Genomic DNA, 19,875 nt, shown 5'->3' on the forward strand with positions numbered 1-19,875 from the left:
AGACACACGTGTCCATCAGTCAGTCATTCCCCATTTAGTGAGTCATTCCCCATTTACTACGCAGTATGGAAGTAACAATAAATTAGACAATGTTCCCGTTTCAAGAAACTCAACGTCTAGTTGAGAAGAAACAGCTCCCGAACAGTACAGAGAGTAAAATCAGGAAAAAGGACTGGTGCTCTGCATCATGTTTGTCTGAGTATATGGTAGGAGCCACAGGGCTGCTTGGATAAACGAGTAAGAGCCAGATGGACAGAAACTTCCAAGTGTTAACCACTGCACTTTGAAAAGAGAGCCCGAGGAGGAGGAACCTCTGAGGCTGCATCCAAGTCCAGTTTGGGTATCTGCTTGTTGGACAGACCCATGAGCGGGGCAAGGATGGAGGTGCTGATCTAACTCCAGAAGATAATCAGCATTCAGCCTCTGCAGTGAATAAAACAAAGTAATTAATTGTGATTCTTAATTAGCTCTGCAGGGCACTGAGTAAGGCCCCCTCTGGTTCCTGGAGGCCTGACAGCGATTAACAGTCTGGATCATGGATCCCCATGGAGGCTCCTTTGCCCACGCAGGCAGAGAAATTCAAAGACCTGTCACTTCTCCCTGCCTCCTCCAGTTCCGGCCTCTTGTTCTCTGGGGAAGATTAGTGGCAGGCCCACAAGCAACCCTGCAGCTGCCTCCTCGCTTTCTTATTCTTTCAGCTCAGCCCAAGTACCTCGTCCTTCAAGGGTTTCCAAAGGGTGCACTATGGGGTCTGTGTTGCTAGTTCCTGAGCAAATGAACTTCCCCAGCCCTGGGTCTCCAGACTCATCTCATTCCTCCATGTGACAGATTCTGGGCTCTCCTCGCACCATCAACATGCAGAGTTGAATGTTAAAGCCTGCATCTGAAGGAATGAGGAGAAAGTCCTTCCTTGGAAATGTGATGGATTCTTTTCCCTAGAAAAAAACACAAATGTATAAAACACAAACATATAGTGTATTCAATAGTGCATGTCTATACAAATGCTCACAGGAACCATGGATCCAAGTTTAAAAGCCCCTGACCTCAGGATAAAATTACAGTGCTCTAATTTAGCTAGTGGGCTTCCCAGGTGGTTCATAATCCTGGGAAATAATCCGCCTGCCAATATAAGAGACTCAGGAGACGTAGGTTCAATCCCTGAATGGGGAAGATTCCCCTGGAAGGGGAAATGGCAACCCATTCCAGGGTTCTTGCCTGGAGAATCCCATGGACAGAGAAGCCTAGTGGGCTACAGTCCATAGGGTCTCAAAGTCGGACATGACTGACCACGCACACACAGCGGCATGCACAGTTAAGCTAAAAAAGAAGTCCCTGCGTTGATGGTGTGGTTCAGAAGCACAAGGGCATTTAAAGTCACACAGGTTTCTGAGCCCACTCCAGAACTCCCAAAATATGGAGAGTGGAAATTCACACTTTTAACAACCACCCTCACATAGGAGGGCCCTGGGAGCCACCAGCATACAAGGCCATTCTTGGCTGTATCTGCCACTGTGCTGGCCTCTTCAGGCAGTGGGCAACTCCTCACTCACAGGTCCCTCCTTGGTGTCAGGTTGGGTCATGAGGGGTGTGAGGGCAGGGCCTTGTCTGTCCCAGCCCTGGATTGTCATTACCCAAGGAAATGTCAGGGTTTCAAGAGAGATTTCATTTGAACTAAGGACTCCAAAAGGATGAATCTGAAAACCACTGAATTTGCAAAATTTTAGCAATGGCAACCCACTCCAGTACTCTTGCCTAGAAAATCCCATGGACAGAGGCACCTGGTAGGCTTCAGTCCATGGAGTCGCAAAGAGTCGGACACGACTGAGCAACTTCACTTTCACTTTTCACTTTCATGCATTGGAGAAGGCAATGGCAACCCACTCCAGTGTTCTTGCCTGGAGAATCCCAGGGACGGGGGAGCCTGGTGGGCTGCTGTCTATGGGGTCACACAGAGTCGGACACGACTGAAGTGACTTAGCAGCAGCAGCAATGTTATGGTAGTAATGTAATTTAAGCCTAGACTTAAGTTATATATGTATCTCTGGGCTAGTCATTTCAAAGTAAGACAGTTTTTACACCAAAATACTGAATGTGGCAGCTTCCCTGGAGAAGATGCTTTCAGAAGTCATTCAAATATTTCTTGAGCACCTACTGAGTGCTAGGCACTTCTCTGGGCACAACAGAGGATATAGACTTAAATGAGGCCGACTCAAATTCTTGTCCTCATGGAATTGTTGACTTAAAGAAATGCACACTGTGACAGTTGTGAGTCAAGTTTTACTTAGGGCAAAATGGACTATAGCCCAGGAGATAGCTCTGAGAAACTGCTTCAAAGAGGAAGGTCAGTATATACGTGTGATTCTGGTGAAGGGGGAGCACATGCAATCAGGCACATATTTTTTGCAGAAGTTTCTGCTCGTCATGTGAAGGTTACCGCTAATCACAGGGAACACACATCACCATAAGTGATTTTAGTGGTTTTCTAGATATGAGGAGATACACGAATTGGGCTCATAAAACTGGCTCCTGAAGACATCTAACTATCTGAAGCCTTGTGCTGCCAGTTCTCCCCGGAGCATAGTGTGCCTCATTTCTGCTCTCTCCCCTGGATTCCTTCAGGGGGTGTTGAAAACTAGCAGCTGCAGCAGCACATGATCTAATCCTCATAGAAGCAGGTGCCAATTTGTAGTTGATAAAAGTTTATATTCCAGTGGGGACCCTGAAAATGAAACAGACAAAGAACCAGAATATATTATCAAGTGTTAACCACTAAAGAGAAAAAGAGAACAAGGACGAGTATGAAATGCGTATGGATCTGAATGTTCCGAGTAGGGAGGCAGGGTGTTGCTCAGTGTTGAAACTGTAGGTGAAATGGCTGGGGGAGGGCTCATGGGGGTGACGGCTGAACAAGGTCTTGAAGGAGGTGAGGGAGAAGATGTGAGGACTGAGATGAAAAGCACTGCAGGCAGATGAACAGCAAGGGCCAAGGGACCGCTTCTAGGTGTGCTGGGGCAGCAGGACAGCGGGGTGTGTATGTATGTGTGCTCGGTGGGGAGGGGGCAGAGGGGCTTCACACGGGTGTTATTTAGTGAGAAGAAAAGCCACTGAGTTTTTAGAACGAATGGGACCACTTTGACTGCTGCTGCTGCTAAGTCCGACTCTGTGCGACCGCATAGACGGCAGCCCACCAGGCTCGCCCATCCCTGGGATTCTCCAGGCAAGAACACTGGAGCGGGTTGCCATTGCCTTCTCCAATGCATGAAAGTGAAAAGTGAAAGTGAAGTCGCTCAGTCATGTCCGACTCTTAGCGACCCCATGGACTGCAGCCCACCAGGCTCCTCTTTGACTACTGGGTGTAAATAGATTGTGATGGGGTACAGGTACAGCAGAGTTCATGGAAGAGTCCAGTAGACCAGGTGGGAGATGGCCTGGTGCCATGGACCAGGATGGTGGCCCGATTCTGAATATCTACTGAAGGTGGACTTGATGGCCTCGATGTGGCATGGATGAGAAAGAGAAGTCAAGACTGGCATCCATTGTTACTAATCCAGAGGACAGGTTAAAGGAGTGGACCAGTTTGCAAGCCTGCTTCAGAATTCTTTTTAGCAAGATAGAAGATCTGGTCTCAACTTTAAAATGAATGTTCATAAAGATTTTTAAAAGCTTGTTAGTGCTTTTTTTTTCTTTCCTGTAACCTCGTGCTTAATCTCACTATCAATTAACTCACCCTCAGATGCAGAACAGTGGGTTTTGATGAGCCAAAAAAGGTTTCAATTAGTCTAAATTGTTTCAGTTAGCATAACTGCTTCTGCACTAATTGTTGGTGATTGACTTTTAAGATCCAGCAAATGTAGATACTGCCTGGAAAAATGCTCCTGGGGCTCATGTCTGCTCCAAGTCCTCAAAGTTGAAAGAGGAAGGCAGAAAGCTTTGGCTCCCAAAGAGGAAGGGCTCTCTCTTCCCAGCCCCAAGGTCCAGAAACTTCCATGAGGTTCAGGTTCAGGCTGTGGCCCGGGATGGAGGTATGACAGTTAGAGCAAGGCTGGCATTGCTAGATTCTCAGAGTCAGGACCAGAGCCCACTTTACTTGGCTTCCAGCACAAAACTCACAGCTGCAGCCACCCTCATTCAGCAAGATCACGGCTCCTGAATTAAGGTCACCTGGGAAAACTGAAGTCCATTCATTGCTCATTTCCCCACCCCACACCTGCTTGTCTGATTGTCTTACTGGATACAAGGTTCTTCTAAATACATACTCTGAAAGGGAAGCCCTTTTCAGGAGAGCAAGCAGTCCAGCATTTCATATGGCTGAGAAAGTGCACAGTGGTGCAAAAGTAGGGAAACACTGCAAGGAACAAACCCAATGACAGCCCCTTTGAGGGATCCCCCAGGGCTCACCTTGACTACATTGTCCCTGACCCCCAACACACACAATCCACAGAGTCTGGGCCCCCACGGGGCAGAGAGCCAGTGCACATTTGCTCTTGCAAACAGGCCCCCTTCTCTGCAAACCCAATAGCACGTGACCCAGGGCTAGATTTCTCCATCCAGCATTCACAACAGTAGTTCTGCAGTCTTCTTTCTAGCCAAGCTGGAGTGGATTTAGATTTTGAAAATAAAAAATCAAGCTTTTTTCATTTAACACAGAGCCACACCATACCCTACCCCCAACCCCCCAGGCCCAGCACAGATTCATCTGCCTAAAGCTCTACTGATGGAGGATTTTTTTCTTGTTTTCAGATGAGGACATAGCTTCTTTAGTAGTAAAGGACTGTCAGCTCTGGGTTAGACATGTGTCCCACCACAACACTGCCTGTGTGTCTGAGTCCATTTCCTGTGCACGTCTGCCTCCAGAGTCAATGCTTTACTACGATAATATCTCACCTGCAGGAAATGACATTGAACAGGAAAACGAGAATGGTCGCAGATTCTGAACCCAAGTATCAACCAGCACAGAGAAGTCAGGCCAAGGACAGACGACTCCCACTCAACCACCTCTGCTGGTGACTCCGAGGAGTAAAGGAGAAAGCTTTTACTTAGTCGTTTACGGACCAACCTACTAAAATCTGAAATCATTCTGTTCAACCAGGTTTCAGAAAAGGAAATGAACTCTCAAGGAGAGCAGAAAAAGAACTGATTCAGGTGACAGCTCTCCCCTCTCTAAGCTAGAGCCTCTTATGTTTCCTGCATAATAACTCTCTCAGCCCTCCTCACAGCCCCACACAGCAAACAGCTATGCGTACTTCGTGCTCTAGCTGTTGGACCGATAGCCCAGTTCTGATACACGTCCTAACCTGAGCAAAGAATCTTAAATGGCTACACAGATGATGTCCAAAGGGTTTTGGTAAATCTACATATTGAGGTACACAGGAATGCTGTGAATCTCCCGATGCTAAGTAAGAATTGTGTTTTGTGGTAAATACCCCAAATGGGAAAATGTTGAACAGTGGACAAGAGATTAAAGTAGAAAGATGAGCAAAGGAAAGAGAAAGAGAATGGGAAGGGGGAGTGGAGGAAAATTTGAGCTTGATAGGGTATTAAGCAAAATTGGTGGTTGAGGACAGAAATGGTTTTGTGGAGACAGACAAAAATCAGTGCTGTAGTCGACCAGAGCCTGGGAGCAGTTTTCATGCCTCTTCCTCCCCTCATTGTCATCTCTAGTGCTGGCAACACCCTCCTCAAACACAGGTCTGCAGGCACAGCTTCTCATGAAGCTAAGTCATGGCTGAGAAGCCTAGACTTCCTAACCTGGCTGAGAATCTGCATTCACAAACTCCAAAGTGTGGGACAAAAAGGAAAGGTCCTGCCCTATAGGGCGAGGGTTATGTACAAGCAAGCATTTCCTGACGGCAACAGACTGTTTGGAACTGTGTTAATAAGTAACTGAGTGCTCAGATGGTAAAGAATCCGCCTGCAATACAGGAGACCTGGGTTCGATCCCTGGGTCGGGAAATCCCCTGAAAATGGGAACCCACTCCAGTATTCTTGCCTGGAGAATCCCATGGACTAAGGACCCTGGCGGGCTACAGTCTGTGGGGTTCCAAAGGGTCGGACATGACTGAGCGACTAACACTTTCACTTTTTCTTCTTTTTTAAAGGACAGTAATATTTAAATTACCTTAAGGGTGAAAAGAGAGAACACAAAAGGACCTCTCTTAGAATAGAGCCTGGCACATGATAGGCACCCAGCAAACGTGCTATCTTCCCTGGAAACACTGAGCTCCAACCACTGAAGTCCTGAAGGGCAGGTGGGCAGAGGAGAGGCCTGAACCCCCAACACTGGACGAGGGAGGCAGGCTATGAGCCGTGGAGGGTTCATGAGAGCACGTTTACGGACACTTCACCAGAGCAACATAAAACAATGCCTGCTAAATTCATCTTTTCTGAAACTTTGGTATTTTTAATGACAACTTTTAACCTGTTGTCAGTAAAAATTTTGTTCAGAAGATGCTTCCCCACTCTGGAGTGGGGCGGGAGTGGGGAGGGCTCAGCCTTTCTATGGCTTGAGCCAAAATATCTGTTTTAGCAGAGGTTTTCCTAAGGGGGCTTTCAAAACTTTGCTGTCTGAACATCAAAACTCAGTAAACTGGCTTGAAGGGTGCACATACGTGAGCATTTTTCAAAGTTCCAGTGATTCAGTGTGCATGCAGGGTTGGGAACTACTGTCCTAACTCTCACTGCTGCAAAAGGTTTAAAAGGATGTATCCTTAATCATGCAAGAAAGGTCTACCCTCACAGCTGGGAGAACAGAAGTCACCAGCACCAGAAAAACTCCTGGCAAGAGGTCAGGGCCATAGGCTCCAGCTCTCAGGTATTTCCTGGTGATGCTCCCAAATAATAACCAATTTCCAGGAGAGCCATTAATCCCTTCCACATGATCCTAACACAATTACTGCTTAGACGCAACCCAATAACCGAGATTTATTGAAGAGACAGGTGAATTTTGAGGCACAATAAAATTATTCATCCATTCATATGCTGAATCTTCAACTAAACTTCTTTGGGGTGGACAAATGCCAAGCAAACAAAACCTGCCTTACACATAATCAGACTATCAGCAAAGATGCTGGTGCAAGGCTCTTTAACGTGATTGATGCTATCCAAATCTCTTCATCCTAGCTCCTCCCAAGAGATGCAGATTAATAGTTATCCCTGGTGATAGGAGGTTAAGTGCAGCTGCATCCAGAGATAATTTGGATTTATTTCTGGTTTATTTGGTTCTCTTGTGAATAGACTCCACTAGGCAAGACAGTCACTATCATTAGCCTAAGTTTATATCGGTTAAGGGATTAATAAATAAGGGTCTAGAATCAAGGGATTTGACAAAATGATTTTCAAATTGTTATCACAAAGACCTTTGAACATCTGACATCTCTAGTACTATCTGACTAGTAGGATCATTTATTTATTTATATGACTTCACAATGAATTCTGGAGCACTCTATATTATTTTATTATGAGCCATTAAGCAGTATTAAGGTTCTGGACTCCTGCAGAACTCAGGCACCAACCACCTCTCTAGACACAACTCCTACTTGTCTGAATGTCCTGAATTCAACCTGTTTTCAAGAAACTACTGTTTTCTTAATGTACATTGCATGGGAATCAGACTGTCACCCTTCTTCCTATTTTTGAGAATAATGGAGAACAGGTGTGACAGTGCTACTGTCCGGGACAGTGCTACTTAGCCAGTTCCCAAGATAGCCCACAGTTTGATACAAATGCATAAATGATGGGCTGCATAGCACATCAAGCCAGAAAGTCCCTGGCTTACACACTGGACTTGAACAGAAGAGAGGAGTTGTACACACAACTCTTTAGTGTGTAGAGCCTCTTTAGAAAACAGCTCTTCCCCTGCTTGCTTAGAAGCAAGCATATGACAGACAGAACCATTGGCTATTGACCCAGCTTCCCCATGCAGGTAATCAATCACTTGATAGGCAGTAGGGGCTCTTTGGGGAGAAATCATGCATTGCGCCTAGAGGAAAGACCAGAGAAAGCAGGGCTTCTAGAATTCATATCCACCATCTAACATATGACAAATGTGTTTGCCAATGAAAAGTGAAGAGAGCTTTGGTTCCAATCCTTTTATGATCCAAAGTAGATAAATCTACGTGTTTAATATATTTTTCCTATTAAGCAGCTCTTAACAGTGCCTGAGGTTGGGGTGATTGACTAGGGAGGTGCTCACTGTGAAAAGTTAAATAAATGTTAAGTAGTAAAGACAACTGCCCCCTTATACCTCTGTCCCAGCCCCAATGTGAGAATACTAGAATATACACCAAGTTAAGAGCTATATTATAAGGGGTGAAAAAAATACCTAGAAAATAAAAACTCAAGTTTATTTAAAAGCTAGTTTCTTCTAATTTAATAATGAATACTTTAAAAAGCATAGGTCAGAGGAGAAATAAGCATCAGTGAAATGATTTATACCCCAGAGATTTGTTCAAAATCAAGACTCATGCAAAGTCTATTTACTGACTACATACTGTGTACAGCACTGTGGTAGGCACTATTGCAGAAGAGATAAAGATGAGAGAATCCCAGTGGGATTCTTCAATTGCGCTTCATTCTCAAGACAAGGAAAACATTCTAGATATGGCACCCCACCCCCCCTACTGTCTGAGAGGACGATGGGATGCTAGACAGTCTTAACACAGCAAATAAATAGCTGGTCAAACTCACACATCCTGAATTTCTTCCTAACAAATGAACACATGTGTTCTGACTCTATACAAAATCATCATAGCAGTGAAGTCCCTCAAAAGCGGAGCCAAAAACTACTAGGCTAAAATCAAAGACACTGTGACAGTTGAGAAGTGCTACGTCAAGACACGGCAGATGGGGCTCCTCTAGCATCAGGAGTTCAGCCATGTCCAGGGCCATCTGGGAAGCCAAGCACACCTTAGAATTAAAATAGACGGTTTCTGTTGATGCACCCCACCTGGACACTCTGAAGAGCCGAGTGTCATCAGGATACTGGGGTGAGCAGCCCTGACCCCCCCCCCAGCAAGTCTCTTCCTTCTCCACTGCTTCTGCAGCCTCCTCCACACCGCAGCACCCCCCAGACGCCAGTCCCCCTACTCAGAGACTGCTGCCTCTTCAGCACAATGCATCAGCTCAGAAAAGGAGAACAGAAAAGGCAAATCCATAGAGACAGAAAACAGGAAGCGGGTGCTTTGGCCTGGAACGCGCATGAGATTTCTTTTAGGAGCGACGGAAATTTTCTAAAATTGGATGGTGGTGGCAGTTGCACAACTCTGTAAATACACTACATGTCATCAGCTTGTTCAGGTTGAGTTTTACGGTCTTATGACTAAAGTTAAGTTTAAGGTGTATTCACTGTTTCACATTAAGTCATGAGTGTCTACCCAATGTCGGAAAAATAGCAGAAACAAGAGCATGTAGGTTACAAGTCTGTTCAGAATTCCTTCCACTTTAATTGTGGGAGTAAGATCAGGCAGCCACTGAGGATAAAATGTAGTCCTGGGGAGGAACTGAGATGCTGTTTTGTTTTTTTGTAAAGTGGACATGGTAAGAGTTATTCTTTTATTAAAGCAAATGGTCAGAAGTTGCCAAAACTGTTCTCATTCTTCAATTGCCTCTTTTTTCCCAGTTTCTTGACCTTCGAAGACAGGATATCTGGCCTCCACATCTGCCCACATGATGCTGCCATTGGCCAGATCGCGGACAACACCAGGCAGTTCAGAGACCTGGGGTAAAAGAAAAGAGAAGTCCCAGAATCAACCAACTGGATCAGGCTGTCAAAAAAAGAGGATTCACCCTGAACTCAGGAAACGACATAGTCGAGTCCATGTCTACACAGTGACAGGATCCCTCCAAAAACTGGTCCCTACGGTGTGTTTCTAAGTGACTCCCACCGAAGCCTCTTTACCTAGTTATGCTTACCTCCCTCCCAGGCTGGGGTCCTGCTCTTCCTCCAGCCCAGAAGCCCTGCCAGCTCCCCTTGGTACCCCAATTCCCCACAGAGCCTTTCCTAGTCATTCCAAGCCTCCAGGCTATCTGAAGTCACTTCATTCGTATTAATTCAACTCAGAACCACGGTCAGTCAAGTAACAGGAGTGAAGGGAGTCAGGAAACTGAAAAGGCCCTAAGGAAGGGGCCAGCTGTTCATCAGCCAGAACCAATGGTGGCCACCACACAGCAGGGGTTCTCAAACCTGAGTGACCAACCATAGGAAATCATCTGGGAGGCTTGTTTCTTTTTTAAAGTTTTTTTTTTTTTTTGGATGTGGACCATTTTTGATGTTTTTATTGAATTTGTTATAATGTCATTTCTGTTTTCTGTTTTTGGCATTTTGGCCGTGAGGCATGTGGGATCTTAGCTTTCTGACCAGGGACCAAACCCGCCCCTCTGCATTGGAAGCACAGGGTCTTCACCACTGGGCTGCCAAGCAAGTCCCTGGGGGGCTTGTTAAAACAGTTCTGCCCACCCTCTTTCCCTCTCCAAACCCCAGCTCCATCCCAGTTTCTGACTTAGCAGGTCTGGGGTGGAGATTTCTTTTCTCTAACAAGTTCCCAGGTGATGCAGATGCTACTGGTCCAGGGACCACACTCTGAGAACCCCTGCCTGACTGGAATACAGGTTCAGAGTAGCCAGATCTGGTATTGTAAAAAGATGAGCCAGAAATCTGTGACCTCTAAGGTAGACTGAAAATTCCTTTGGGAAAAAAGCAGCCTTTCACTCCTGTTTTCCCTATTACAAACTCTTAGTAATAAGCAAAACAAATGAAAGATATTCAAAATACAAACTCGCTCAACATAAACTGGTCAGGCAGCTGTCAAAGTGGCCACTCTTTTCTTTCCCTCCTGTACTTTTCCCATCTCCATGGTTCCCTTCCGATCAAGTACAATTACTGAAATATTATTCACTGTTTTGAAATTGATTAGCATGGAGAAGTTTATACATACTCGTGTGTATACTTACATGGAAATATGAAGATAAAACTGTCTAAGCCCCCCAAAGCCTGCCAATAAAACTACGGCAACAACCACTTGCGATCATATTTCTCTTCCTCAGATAAACAATCATAAATGCAAACTGTCAGAGAATGAGCCCAGAGTGATACAAACGGCCGTAAAATATTAGAGAAGTGTTCATGAATATTTTCATAATTAAGCCTAGGGGATTTGGGAAATCTGTGCTCTGTCTGATCCAAACTTACGATTAAAATGAAAAGACAAAAACAAGAAGGGAAGCATAAACACAACAAAATCCATCTCAGCTCAGAAGCAACCAGCATTTTTAAGACTACAAATGCCAAAGCGAAGGCAGCCACCTCTGCTCTGATCTGCCGCATGGAGTCTCGATCCCGCAATGTGGCCGTGTGAGGGGTCTTGTTCACTGTATCGAAGTCAATGGTTATGCCGAAAGCCACACCAATCTCATCAGTCCTGGCGTAGCGTCTTCCGATGGATCCCGAGGAATCGTCTACTTTGTGAGAGATGCCGTGCCTGGTCAAGGCCTCCGCTATCCAAAATAAATTCAGTAAATTAAAAATGTCATATGAGCTCAGGAAACTTATAACAGGAGCTGACACTAAAGAGCAAGAAGTTGCAGCTGCAAGAGACAGAAACATTCCCAGAGTTTAAGCCCTTGCTGGAGCCCAAACCCTCACTCATCCCTGTACCTCATTCGGCTATAGGGGCATGAGCAGCCAAGGTGAGGAGACTGGTGTGGCCCCAAGCAGCTCAGTGGATGCCTCCCATCTCCCAACTCTGAAATGTGTGGCCACACCAGACGGCCGCAAAGATCCCTTTCAGTGCTGTGAGTCCAGCGGCTGCAGATCTGCAGGGTTGTCACCCTCCATTCGGTGTCCCCTGATGAAGTGACCGGCAGGGTCAGCAGGAGAAGCAATATGCAATCTGACTCTTCGGGTCTATCCCAACTCATTCAAATGCTAGGGGAGAACATCCCGAGCAAGCATACTCTTTATTCAATACTTTTTTTTTTTAAGAGACATTTCCTAAAATTCAGTCTGCCTGACAGTATTCCCATGGAGATTAACCAACTGGATTTACTTACATAATTCTTTGACGAATGGCATGAACTCTTGGTTCTGGCTCAATGGAAGGACGGAACATTTGAATGGAGCTACTACAGCAGGGAAACTGAAGAACTAGACGATTTAAAAAGACATCCAAATGCGTTAGTGTATAAAGATTTAAACATTAACGTCCAAATTTCACTATCAAAATACCGGAAAATAGGACGTTAAAAAGCAGTGTGATAAAACAGATAGCGAGATAACCAGAGTTAGAATCACAAAGATCTGGTTTTCAGTTTAGAATCTGGACCAACTCAGTGGACTCTACCTCTCTGGATCTTAGCTTCTCTGTCTAAAACGTAGGTCTCTGCTATCTGCTCTGTCTACTTTGCAGGTCAATCATGAAAATATTAAATGATGTAGAGTATTTTGAAAACTGACATCTAAGATGGTAATTATTTGGTACTACTTAAAAGCCTTACTTCTTTCTGTGGAGATCCCTAAGAACCTCCCCCCAAATCATCAGAAAAGTAGTGTCAACATTGTGACAAAATTCCATTCTGTCCTTTAAGAGATTCAACAGAGTTGAAGGATGTCTGAGTCTTAGTGACTAAGTAAAACAGAACAGTTTAATTAGCTTACAAATGCATGTCCCAAATAAACAGTAGGAAGAAAACAAACAAAAAACCCAAAATGAGGTTCTGTATACCCAGAGAGAAATACAGCCCTCCTAAACTGCTCCTGAAACAGATTTCAGAGTTACTCAGAAATAAAAGAAAGCGAAAATATTTGGCAGAAGATGAACAATTCTACCATTTTGGATTGGAAATGAGAGCTGAAGATAGTTCTTAAATAGGATCTGTACAAAAGGTTCACTTGAAGACAAGAATATGGGACTCAGAATGAATAGGTCCCATAAAAATAATGAATGGCATGGGGTCCAGTTTGGCTCCCCAAAAGCCTAATTAATCTTAAAATGTCAAGCAATGGTGAATATTCCACTGTAAGTAAACCCTAGACTGCACCAATATGGCAAATGAATTGTGGAACACTCCTAATTCCACTCCTCTCCTCCTCTTATGATAATTCCATTTAATGTGAGAGAGAAGTGGGGAACTGACTGTATAGAAAAATGGTGTTTTTTTTTTTGTTATCGAACCAGCAATGCTTTTATACCAAATTTATAGGAAAGTGGATCGAGGGACTATGTCCTAGTAATTTAGAAACATTTTTGGCTTCTTACAGCCTAATCAAATTCCTTTTCATGGTGAAATCTCTATGTAATTCATAAAACACTATAACTTATTCTTGCCTAGCCTTTAAGAAATTTCTATTACAACTTTGGTTTTATCACGATAGAGTCAAAGGAATAGCTGAAAGCTTTTTTTAAAAAAAAACTCTTAATTAGAAAAGTAACCAGGAAAAGTTTGAAGCGAACTTGGTCTCTAAAAAAGGGCACATTCAGTAAAGTATGATGTCATTCCTCAGGAAGAACCATCCCTTATGTCTTATCTCTGGGGTCCAGGCTCAGGTTCCTGCTATCTGTTAATGAATGAAAAGCCACTCCTTAAACGTCAGGAAATGAAGATGTGACTTTAGGGCACAGAATAAAAGAGTAGCTTTATTAGCTGTACATTATCAATAGTTATGTCAAACTTTTAAAAATATTGGTGCCAAGAACTCATCAGTTCAGTTCAGTTCAATTGCTCAGTCATGTCCGACTTTTTGCAGCCCCATGGACTGCAGCACGCCAGGCTTCCCTGTCCATCACCAACAGCGGAAGCTTGCTCAAAAGTCATGTCCATCAAGTCAGTGATGCCATCCAACCAAGAACTAATCAGTTCATCTTTAAGGCTAAACGCCCTAGGATAAACTACAGAGCTGATGTCCAGCATTGTGTACACACTCAGCTTTAGTTGGTCACACAGGTAAGAATGCTTCTTTCAGTTACTTTGACCTGTACAACCTTTCCTCTCTAGCATTCTTCTGAGTGATCTTCCTGGAAACCTGTAGTTATACATCAAAGGAGTATAATTTCCACAACCCGAGGTTAGGTGAGGAAGGTGAAATAAGCCATAATGAAGAGCTATGTGGAAGACATGGAGCAGCAATTCAAAAGCACTGGAGCCAAAAGAAAGCTTGGTGGATGAAGACTTCCTAAAAACATGCAGCGTTAGCTAGGTTTGAATGCTGGGAAAGCCTACACGTCACATACTTCTGCTCAATTTATAATATGTCAATCTCCCACAAGGGAATCATCTGGGTTTCTTATAAACACACATACACACACAAACCTGGATCCTGGAGTCTCAGACCTAGTGAATCTGTATCTCTGGACTAAAACCTAGGAATTTACATCTTTACCCTCAAAATACCCCAGACAACTACATGCAGTTTGAGAAGGTTCCTTTTAATGCTTTACCAAGGTATAAACACAGTTACAGACAGCTCTCCCAAAGTAATATGTTGTCTCAGAACTCAGAAGCAACTAAAACAATGGCATCTGGAATAACCTACACATTCGAAAGCACAAATGAGATAAGGAAGTGCTTTGCTTCGTAAGCAGTTAAGCAAAGGTGTTAATATTCCAGTAAATAATAACTGATTGTTTCAGAGTTGTCTTAACATCACTCAGGAGATGTCATTCTCTGACACTGCAAGACAACAACAGTACACTTTGCATGGCAACTCACCGTTCTCTGTTCATCTCCCTCGCGAACCTGGAATGTATGTTCAAATACCGTATACATGATCCTGCCCAGGCCAAAAGAGGGTTCGATTACACTTGGAATAACTTCTTCCACTGGAAGAGAAACAGAAATTCAGTAAGACTCTCTTAAACCCCACATGATGCACTTCGGGTCCTCTCGAAACAATTCTAACTGGCCCTAAAAATATCTCTATTCTAGAAGGATTGTGATTGATCCTGTACAGCAGGACCAAAAAAAAACTCAGAACATTCCTAAAAACCATTTCCTGGTAGAAAACATGATGCCTTTAAAGAGGAAACAGAAGAGGAAAACTTTTTTTTCCACCAAATTTAATTGTTTATATACCATAAAAAATAAAACAAGATACCAGTGTATTCCTTCACCAAGTTGGTAAACTATGAGCAATGCCTTCTGCCTCACCTATGCAGAAAGCATTGAAACTCTAGAGCTTCTGTAAGACTTTGCTAGAATTAAAAATCCACTACCGCAGCTGGCAAATTTAATGAAAACAACTCCTACATACAAGTATCATGTGATTCGTGCTTTACTCTTTATCTTACTATCTGGATGAGAACTCAAGACAGTCAGGTTACTGCTATTGTATTTCCAAGATTCTTGGGTCAGGAGTCCGTTAGAGAAGAGCTTGCTCAGGTACCAGAAGTCAATCAAAGACCAGGAAACCCACAGCTCTTCCCATGGGTGCAGTTATACTTGTGGTATACATAGGAATTGTCTTCATTATCACTTATTATTCAGAAAGGAACCATGGCTAAGCACTATCCACATCTAACTAAACTGACCCTCACCTTGAGAGCTTGTTTCAAGAGAAATGAGATAACTGGAACCCAAAGCTCGCACATGCGAGTAACATTTGAGAAATGACCAAGGCATTTTCTGCCCATAAGGTGGCATCTTGAAGGACAGCTCTAAGCCAGCTGCCAGGATGTGGCTAAAAGGCCTCAGAGCATGAAGAAGGGCTCCCCTGCTCTCTCCTATCACTGCTCTGACTGCTTTTACAGCTCCATGTGGCCTAGCAACAACGAGGCAAGCCAAAAACAAATGGAAAAGGAGGCCAGCACACTCCACGGGCAGTAGTCTCAAATACCCACTACTTGCAGTTTCTAGGAGCATCAATTCAACCAAGAATCCTTCATACCTTCTCCAAAATATTCACTTACCAACTCATAGAATTTGTCCTACAAAACAATAATCATCTCCTTGGCTTTTAAAAAGCATGAACGACCACTAGCCTAAATGACTTTTAATAAGTTAATCTGCCAGAAAAGACAGTGTGGATAAGTTCTCTCTTTTGCTTAAAAAATAAAAGAATTTTTCCTTAAAGTGAGGGAAAAAAAAAAAGATGCTTTTAATCAAAGAGATACTCTTCATATGTGCCTTGGTCACAGAACATATAAAGATGGCATTATAAGTTATTTTTAAGTATGAGTATAATTATGTTTTTTTTTTTTCTTTTTTAAAAAACAAGGTAATGTCTTGAACATATTCATCAAATTTAGGGCTATAACATTAAGGATTCATTTTCTTCTTCAAATTTTCCATAAAATAGTTATGCTATGAAACTTAAAAAAAAAACAATGCTGTTAAGGAGTAATGATTTTTGTCTGCTTGTTCCTTAATTATTTTTACAAATTTACCATGTAGTGTTTTCTGGAATCTCTTCACATTGACCATATCTTTTGTCAACTGAAATGTTTTCCCTTCAGTTTCAACAGTAAATTCCCTACAATGAAACAAAGCACATATTAGTGAAAACGCATATGCCCATGCCTTAATTTAAAGGAGTTTTACAGACTGCTAAACCTCTTTTCATTTTATGTGTAATACAACTTGGTCAACAATCCAGATATAACAACTGAAGTCAAATTTAAATTCTTCATAAGGAGTACCAAATTAAGCATTATTCTAACAACAGCACCAAACAGTATTTTGGAAGGCACCCAAATATGTGGCTAGTCTTATAAAATTCCACAAGTGACTTAGTGACCAACTCCTTGATTCTGAGATCAAGATAAAACTAAAGAAAATTTTTTTAAAAACTCAGTTATAGAATAATTACATTTGTCAGAAACAGGTCTGCTGGCAAAAAGACCACTGTTCTCATTACTATCCCAACAAATGTAAAAATGACCAACTTGTCATCTTACAGAAAGAATTTTTAAAATTCCCACTTTTTCCAAACTAAAGTTTTATACTTATGCTGATGAAGATCAGCTTAAAAGAAGTTTAAAGATTCTGCTTGATATGTCAATATAAAATACTATCCCCCACCCCCCAAATCACTGACTGCTTCATGTTTATATCCTGAGATATGCCCATTCCATTTCGGGTTATAAGAATTCACCTTTATAAAGCACTTCATGCAATACCTGTATTTTAGCTTATGAGGCATTTCATTACATTATGATCAGTTTAGATGTGTCTGGTCTCACGAGCAGCTTGGTGCTGGGAAGAGAGCCCTCAGGTGGTTGTCCTTGGAGCTGTATGGCTGCTACATGGTGCACTGCATTCTGCTAGTTTCTAGCACTGATGATCTCACGCATCATATGAATGATTTTCACTGATTTCTTCCAATTTTACTATTCTGGAGTTTGTGCATGCATGTATTAAAGACTCCACATAGACAGTATCATATATATTTTCTCTGTGACCACAGTCTAAGTGTAGGGTATGTAACAATTATAAAAAAGCTGAAATTAGCAAGGAGACAGTTACTATTTGAGAATAATTTTTAAAAAGCTGTCTTGTTTGTATATAAATCTGTTAGTAACCTATGTTAACTTTAATGGGATATGAGGTTATTCTAGCATAAACAGACATTAATTCTAGGAGACCAGAAATGTTTTAAAATTTTCCTATTGAAATAGATAATTTTATTTTCAACTTCGAAGTGTTCATCTTGCAATAGCTGACAAATACCTATACATATGCACCCACTATGGCCCCGAAAGTTCCCCTGGGGTCCCTTCTCTCTCGATCCCCTCCGTTCTCACTCAACCATTGATGTGCTTTCTATTACTCTAAACCAGGTTTGTCTTTCCTAGAGTCTGGCATATAATCTTTTGTGTAAAGCTTCTTTCACTTAGCCTAATGTCTATGACAAGGTTTGGCAAACTTTCTGTATAGGGCTAATCATGAAATATTCAGTTATAAAATGTGCTGGGTTTGGAGACCATAAGCAGACTCCCATACTGCGTTTTTTAAAAAACAGCCCTTTGAAAATGCCAAGTCATTCTTTGCATTGTGATACAAAAAATATGAAAGATGTTCCAAATGTATTTAAAAGTATATACTCCAGTTATTAGGTATTCTACAAACAACAAGTAGGTTGATAAATAGTGTTTATACCTTCAAACTCCTACCAATTCTTTTTTGTCTACCAACCACTGAGAGGGGTATAAAAATCTCTAACTGTCACTGTGAATTTGTCTAATTTTCTGTTCAGTTCTGTCAAGTTTGCTTTACATATCTTGAGGTGATTTTTAGTGGCACACATGGCTAGAAGTGATGTATGTTCTCGATGAATTGATGATCCCTTTATCATTATGAAATACAACCTGATAATTTTTCTTGTTCTTAAGTTTCCTTTGATGTTAATAAGGCACTCCACCTTCTTGATTAATGTTTTTATGGGGAATATTTTAAAAATTCTTTTCCCTTTAAACCTAAAATTTGAGTAGAGGCATACCTTGCTTTCTTGTGGTTCACAAGAAGCACAAGCGTTGCATTTTTTGGCAAATTGGAAGGCTTGTGGCCACCCAGCGTTTGCACGTCTATCAGCGCTGCTTCTCCAACAGCATTTGCTCACTTCATGTCTCTGAGTCACATTTTGGTAACTTTCACAATATTTCAAACTTTTTCATTATTATTATACTTGTTATAGTGATCTATAATCAGTAAAAGACTTTGATGTTACTAAAGATTTCCACTTGCTGAAGGCTCAGATAGTGGTTAACATTTTTCTGCAATGAAATATTTCTAAACTAAGGTACATACACTGTTGTTAAAAATATAATGCTATTGCACACTTAACAGAGTACACTATAGTGTAAACATAACTTTTACATGCACTGTGAAACCAAAAAAATTTGTGTCACTCACTTTATTGAGACAAATTTATTGCAGTGGTCTGGAACCAAACCCACAATATCTCCAAAGTATGTCTGTATTAAAATTACAGTTGGTTTCCTGTAAACAATATTTAACTGGGTCTCGAATTTTTTAACCAGTCTGACATGGCTATTAATTTGAGTGTTTTGATCATTATATTTAAAATAACTATCAATACTGTTGAGTTGAAATCTACCACTTCCTGAGTTGTTTTCTATTTGTCTCATCTGTTCTTTGTTCATTTTTCTTCTCCTATCTTTTTCTAGAGCATTTATTATTCCATTTTAGCGCCCTTATTGGCTTATTAGTTACATCCCTTTGGTTTCTCCGTGTCTTATCCAGGCAATTATCTAAAGTTGATTACAAGTCCCTTTTTATTAAACTTAGCATATGTAACATGTGCACCTTACAAAAGTATACATATTCTTACATATTCCCAATACTTGGCTCCCATCCTTTGGGCTGATGACACAAATGCTATTTCTACACATTACAAATTTCACAATACACTTAATATTTTTCTCTAAACAACCCGTTATCTTTTAAAGAAATTTAGAGATGTCATTTTAAATCAATGAAAGAAAATGTCACTCATATCACCCACATAGCCATCATTTCTAGAGCTCTTAGTTTCTTTGGGTAGATCTAAGTTTCCACACTTCTGCCTGAAGAACTCCTTTAACATTTCCTGTAGTGTAACTCTGGCTGACAATGTATCCTCCAAGTTTTCTGTCTGAAAATATTATCTCTTCTTTTTCCTCAAGTATTTTTTTGAAAAGACATTTTCGGCGGGTATAGGCTTTTGTCTGTAAGAACCTGAGAAGATTTCATTAGACTGTATTGTGGCTACATACACACAATTACATTTGTGATATCACCTCTATCTAGATGTTCCATTTGGTTTCTTAAAATATGTACTTTTCCATTTCCCACCTCATATGTTCATGGTTTCTCTTATGACCTTGAGCACATGAACACGGTTTTAACATCCTTCTGTATTATTTCCATGATGCTTGTCACTTCTGGGTA

General features: G+C 41.9%; 1 protein-coding gene across 1 annotated transcript in view; it reads right to left on the minus strand.

Moving 5' to 3' along the window:
- Window positions 1-9,154: 9,154 nt before the first annotated feature.
- Window positions 9,155-19,875, minus strand: part of GARS1 (glycyl-tRNA synthetase 1) — a 51,160-nt gene continuing 40,439 nt past the window's right edge. The window contains exons 13-17 of the mRNA XM_068972555.1: window positions 16,374-16,459; window positions 14,701-14,810; window positions 12,046-12,139; window positions 11,300-11,490; window positions 9,155-9,713 (exon numbers count right to left, since the gene is read on the minus strand). Coding sequence (XP_068828656.1) covers window positions 9,588-9,713; window positions 11,300-11,490; window positions 12,046-12,139; window positions 14,701-14,810; window positions 16,374-16,459 — 607 coding nt within the window. The 3' untranslated portion in view covers window positions 9,155-9,587. The remainder of the gene's footprint in view (window positions 9,714-11,299; window positions 11,491-12,045; window positions 12,140-14,700; window positions 14,811-16,373; window positions 16,460-19,875) is intronic.

Source organism: Capricornis sumatraensis, chromosome 5 (assembly GCF_032405125.1).
Source record: "Capricornis sumatraensis isolate serow.1 chromosome 5, serow.2, whole genome shotgun sequence".
In the NCBI taxonomy this organism is placed as follows: domain Eukaryota; kingdom Metazoa; phylum Chordata; class Mammalia; order Artiodactyla; family Bovidae; genus Capricornis; species Capricornis sumatraensis.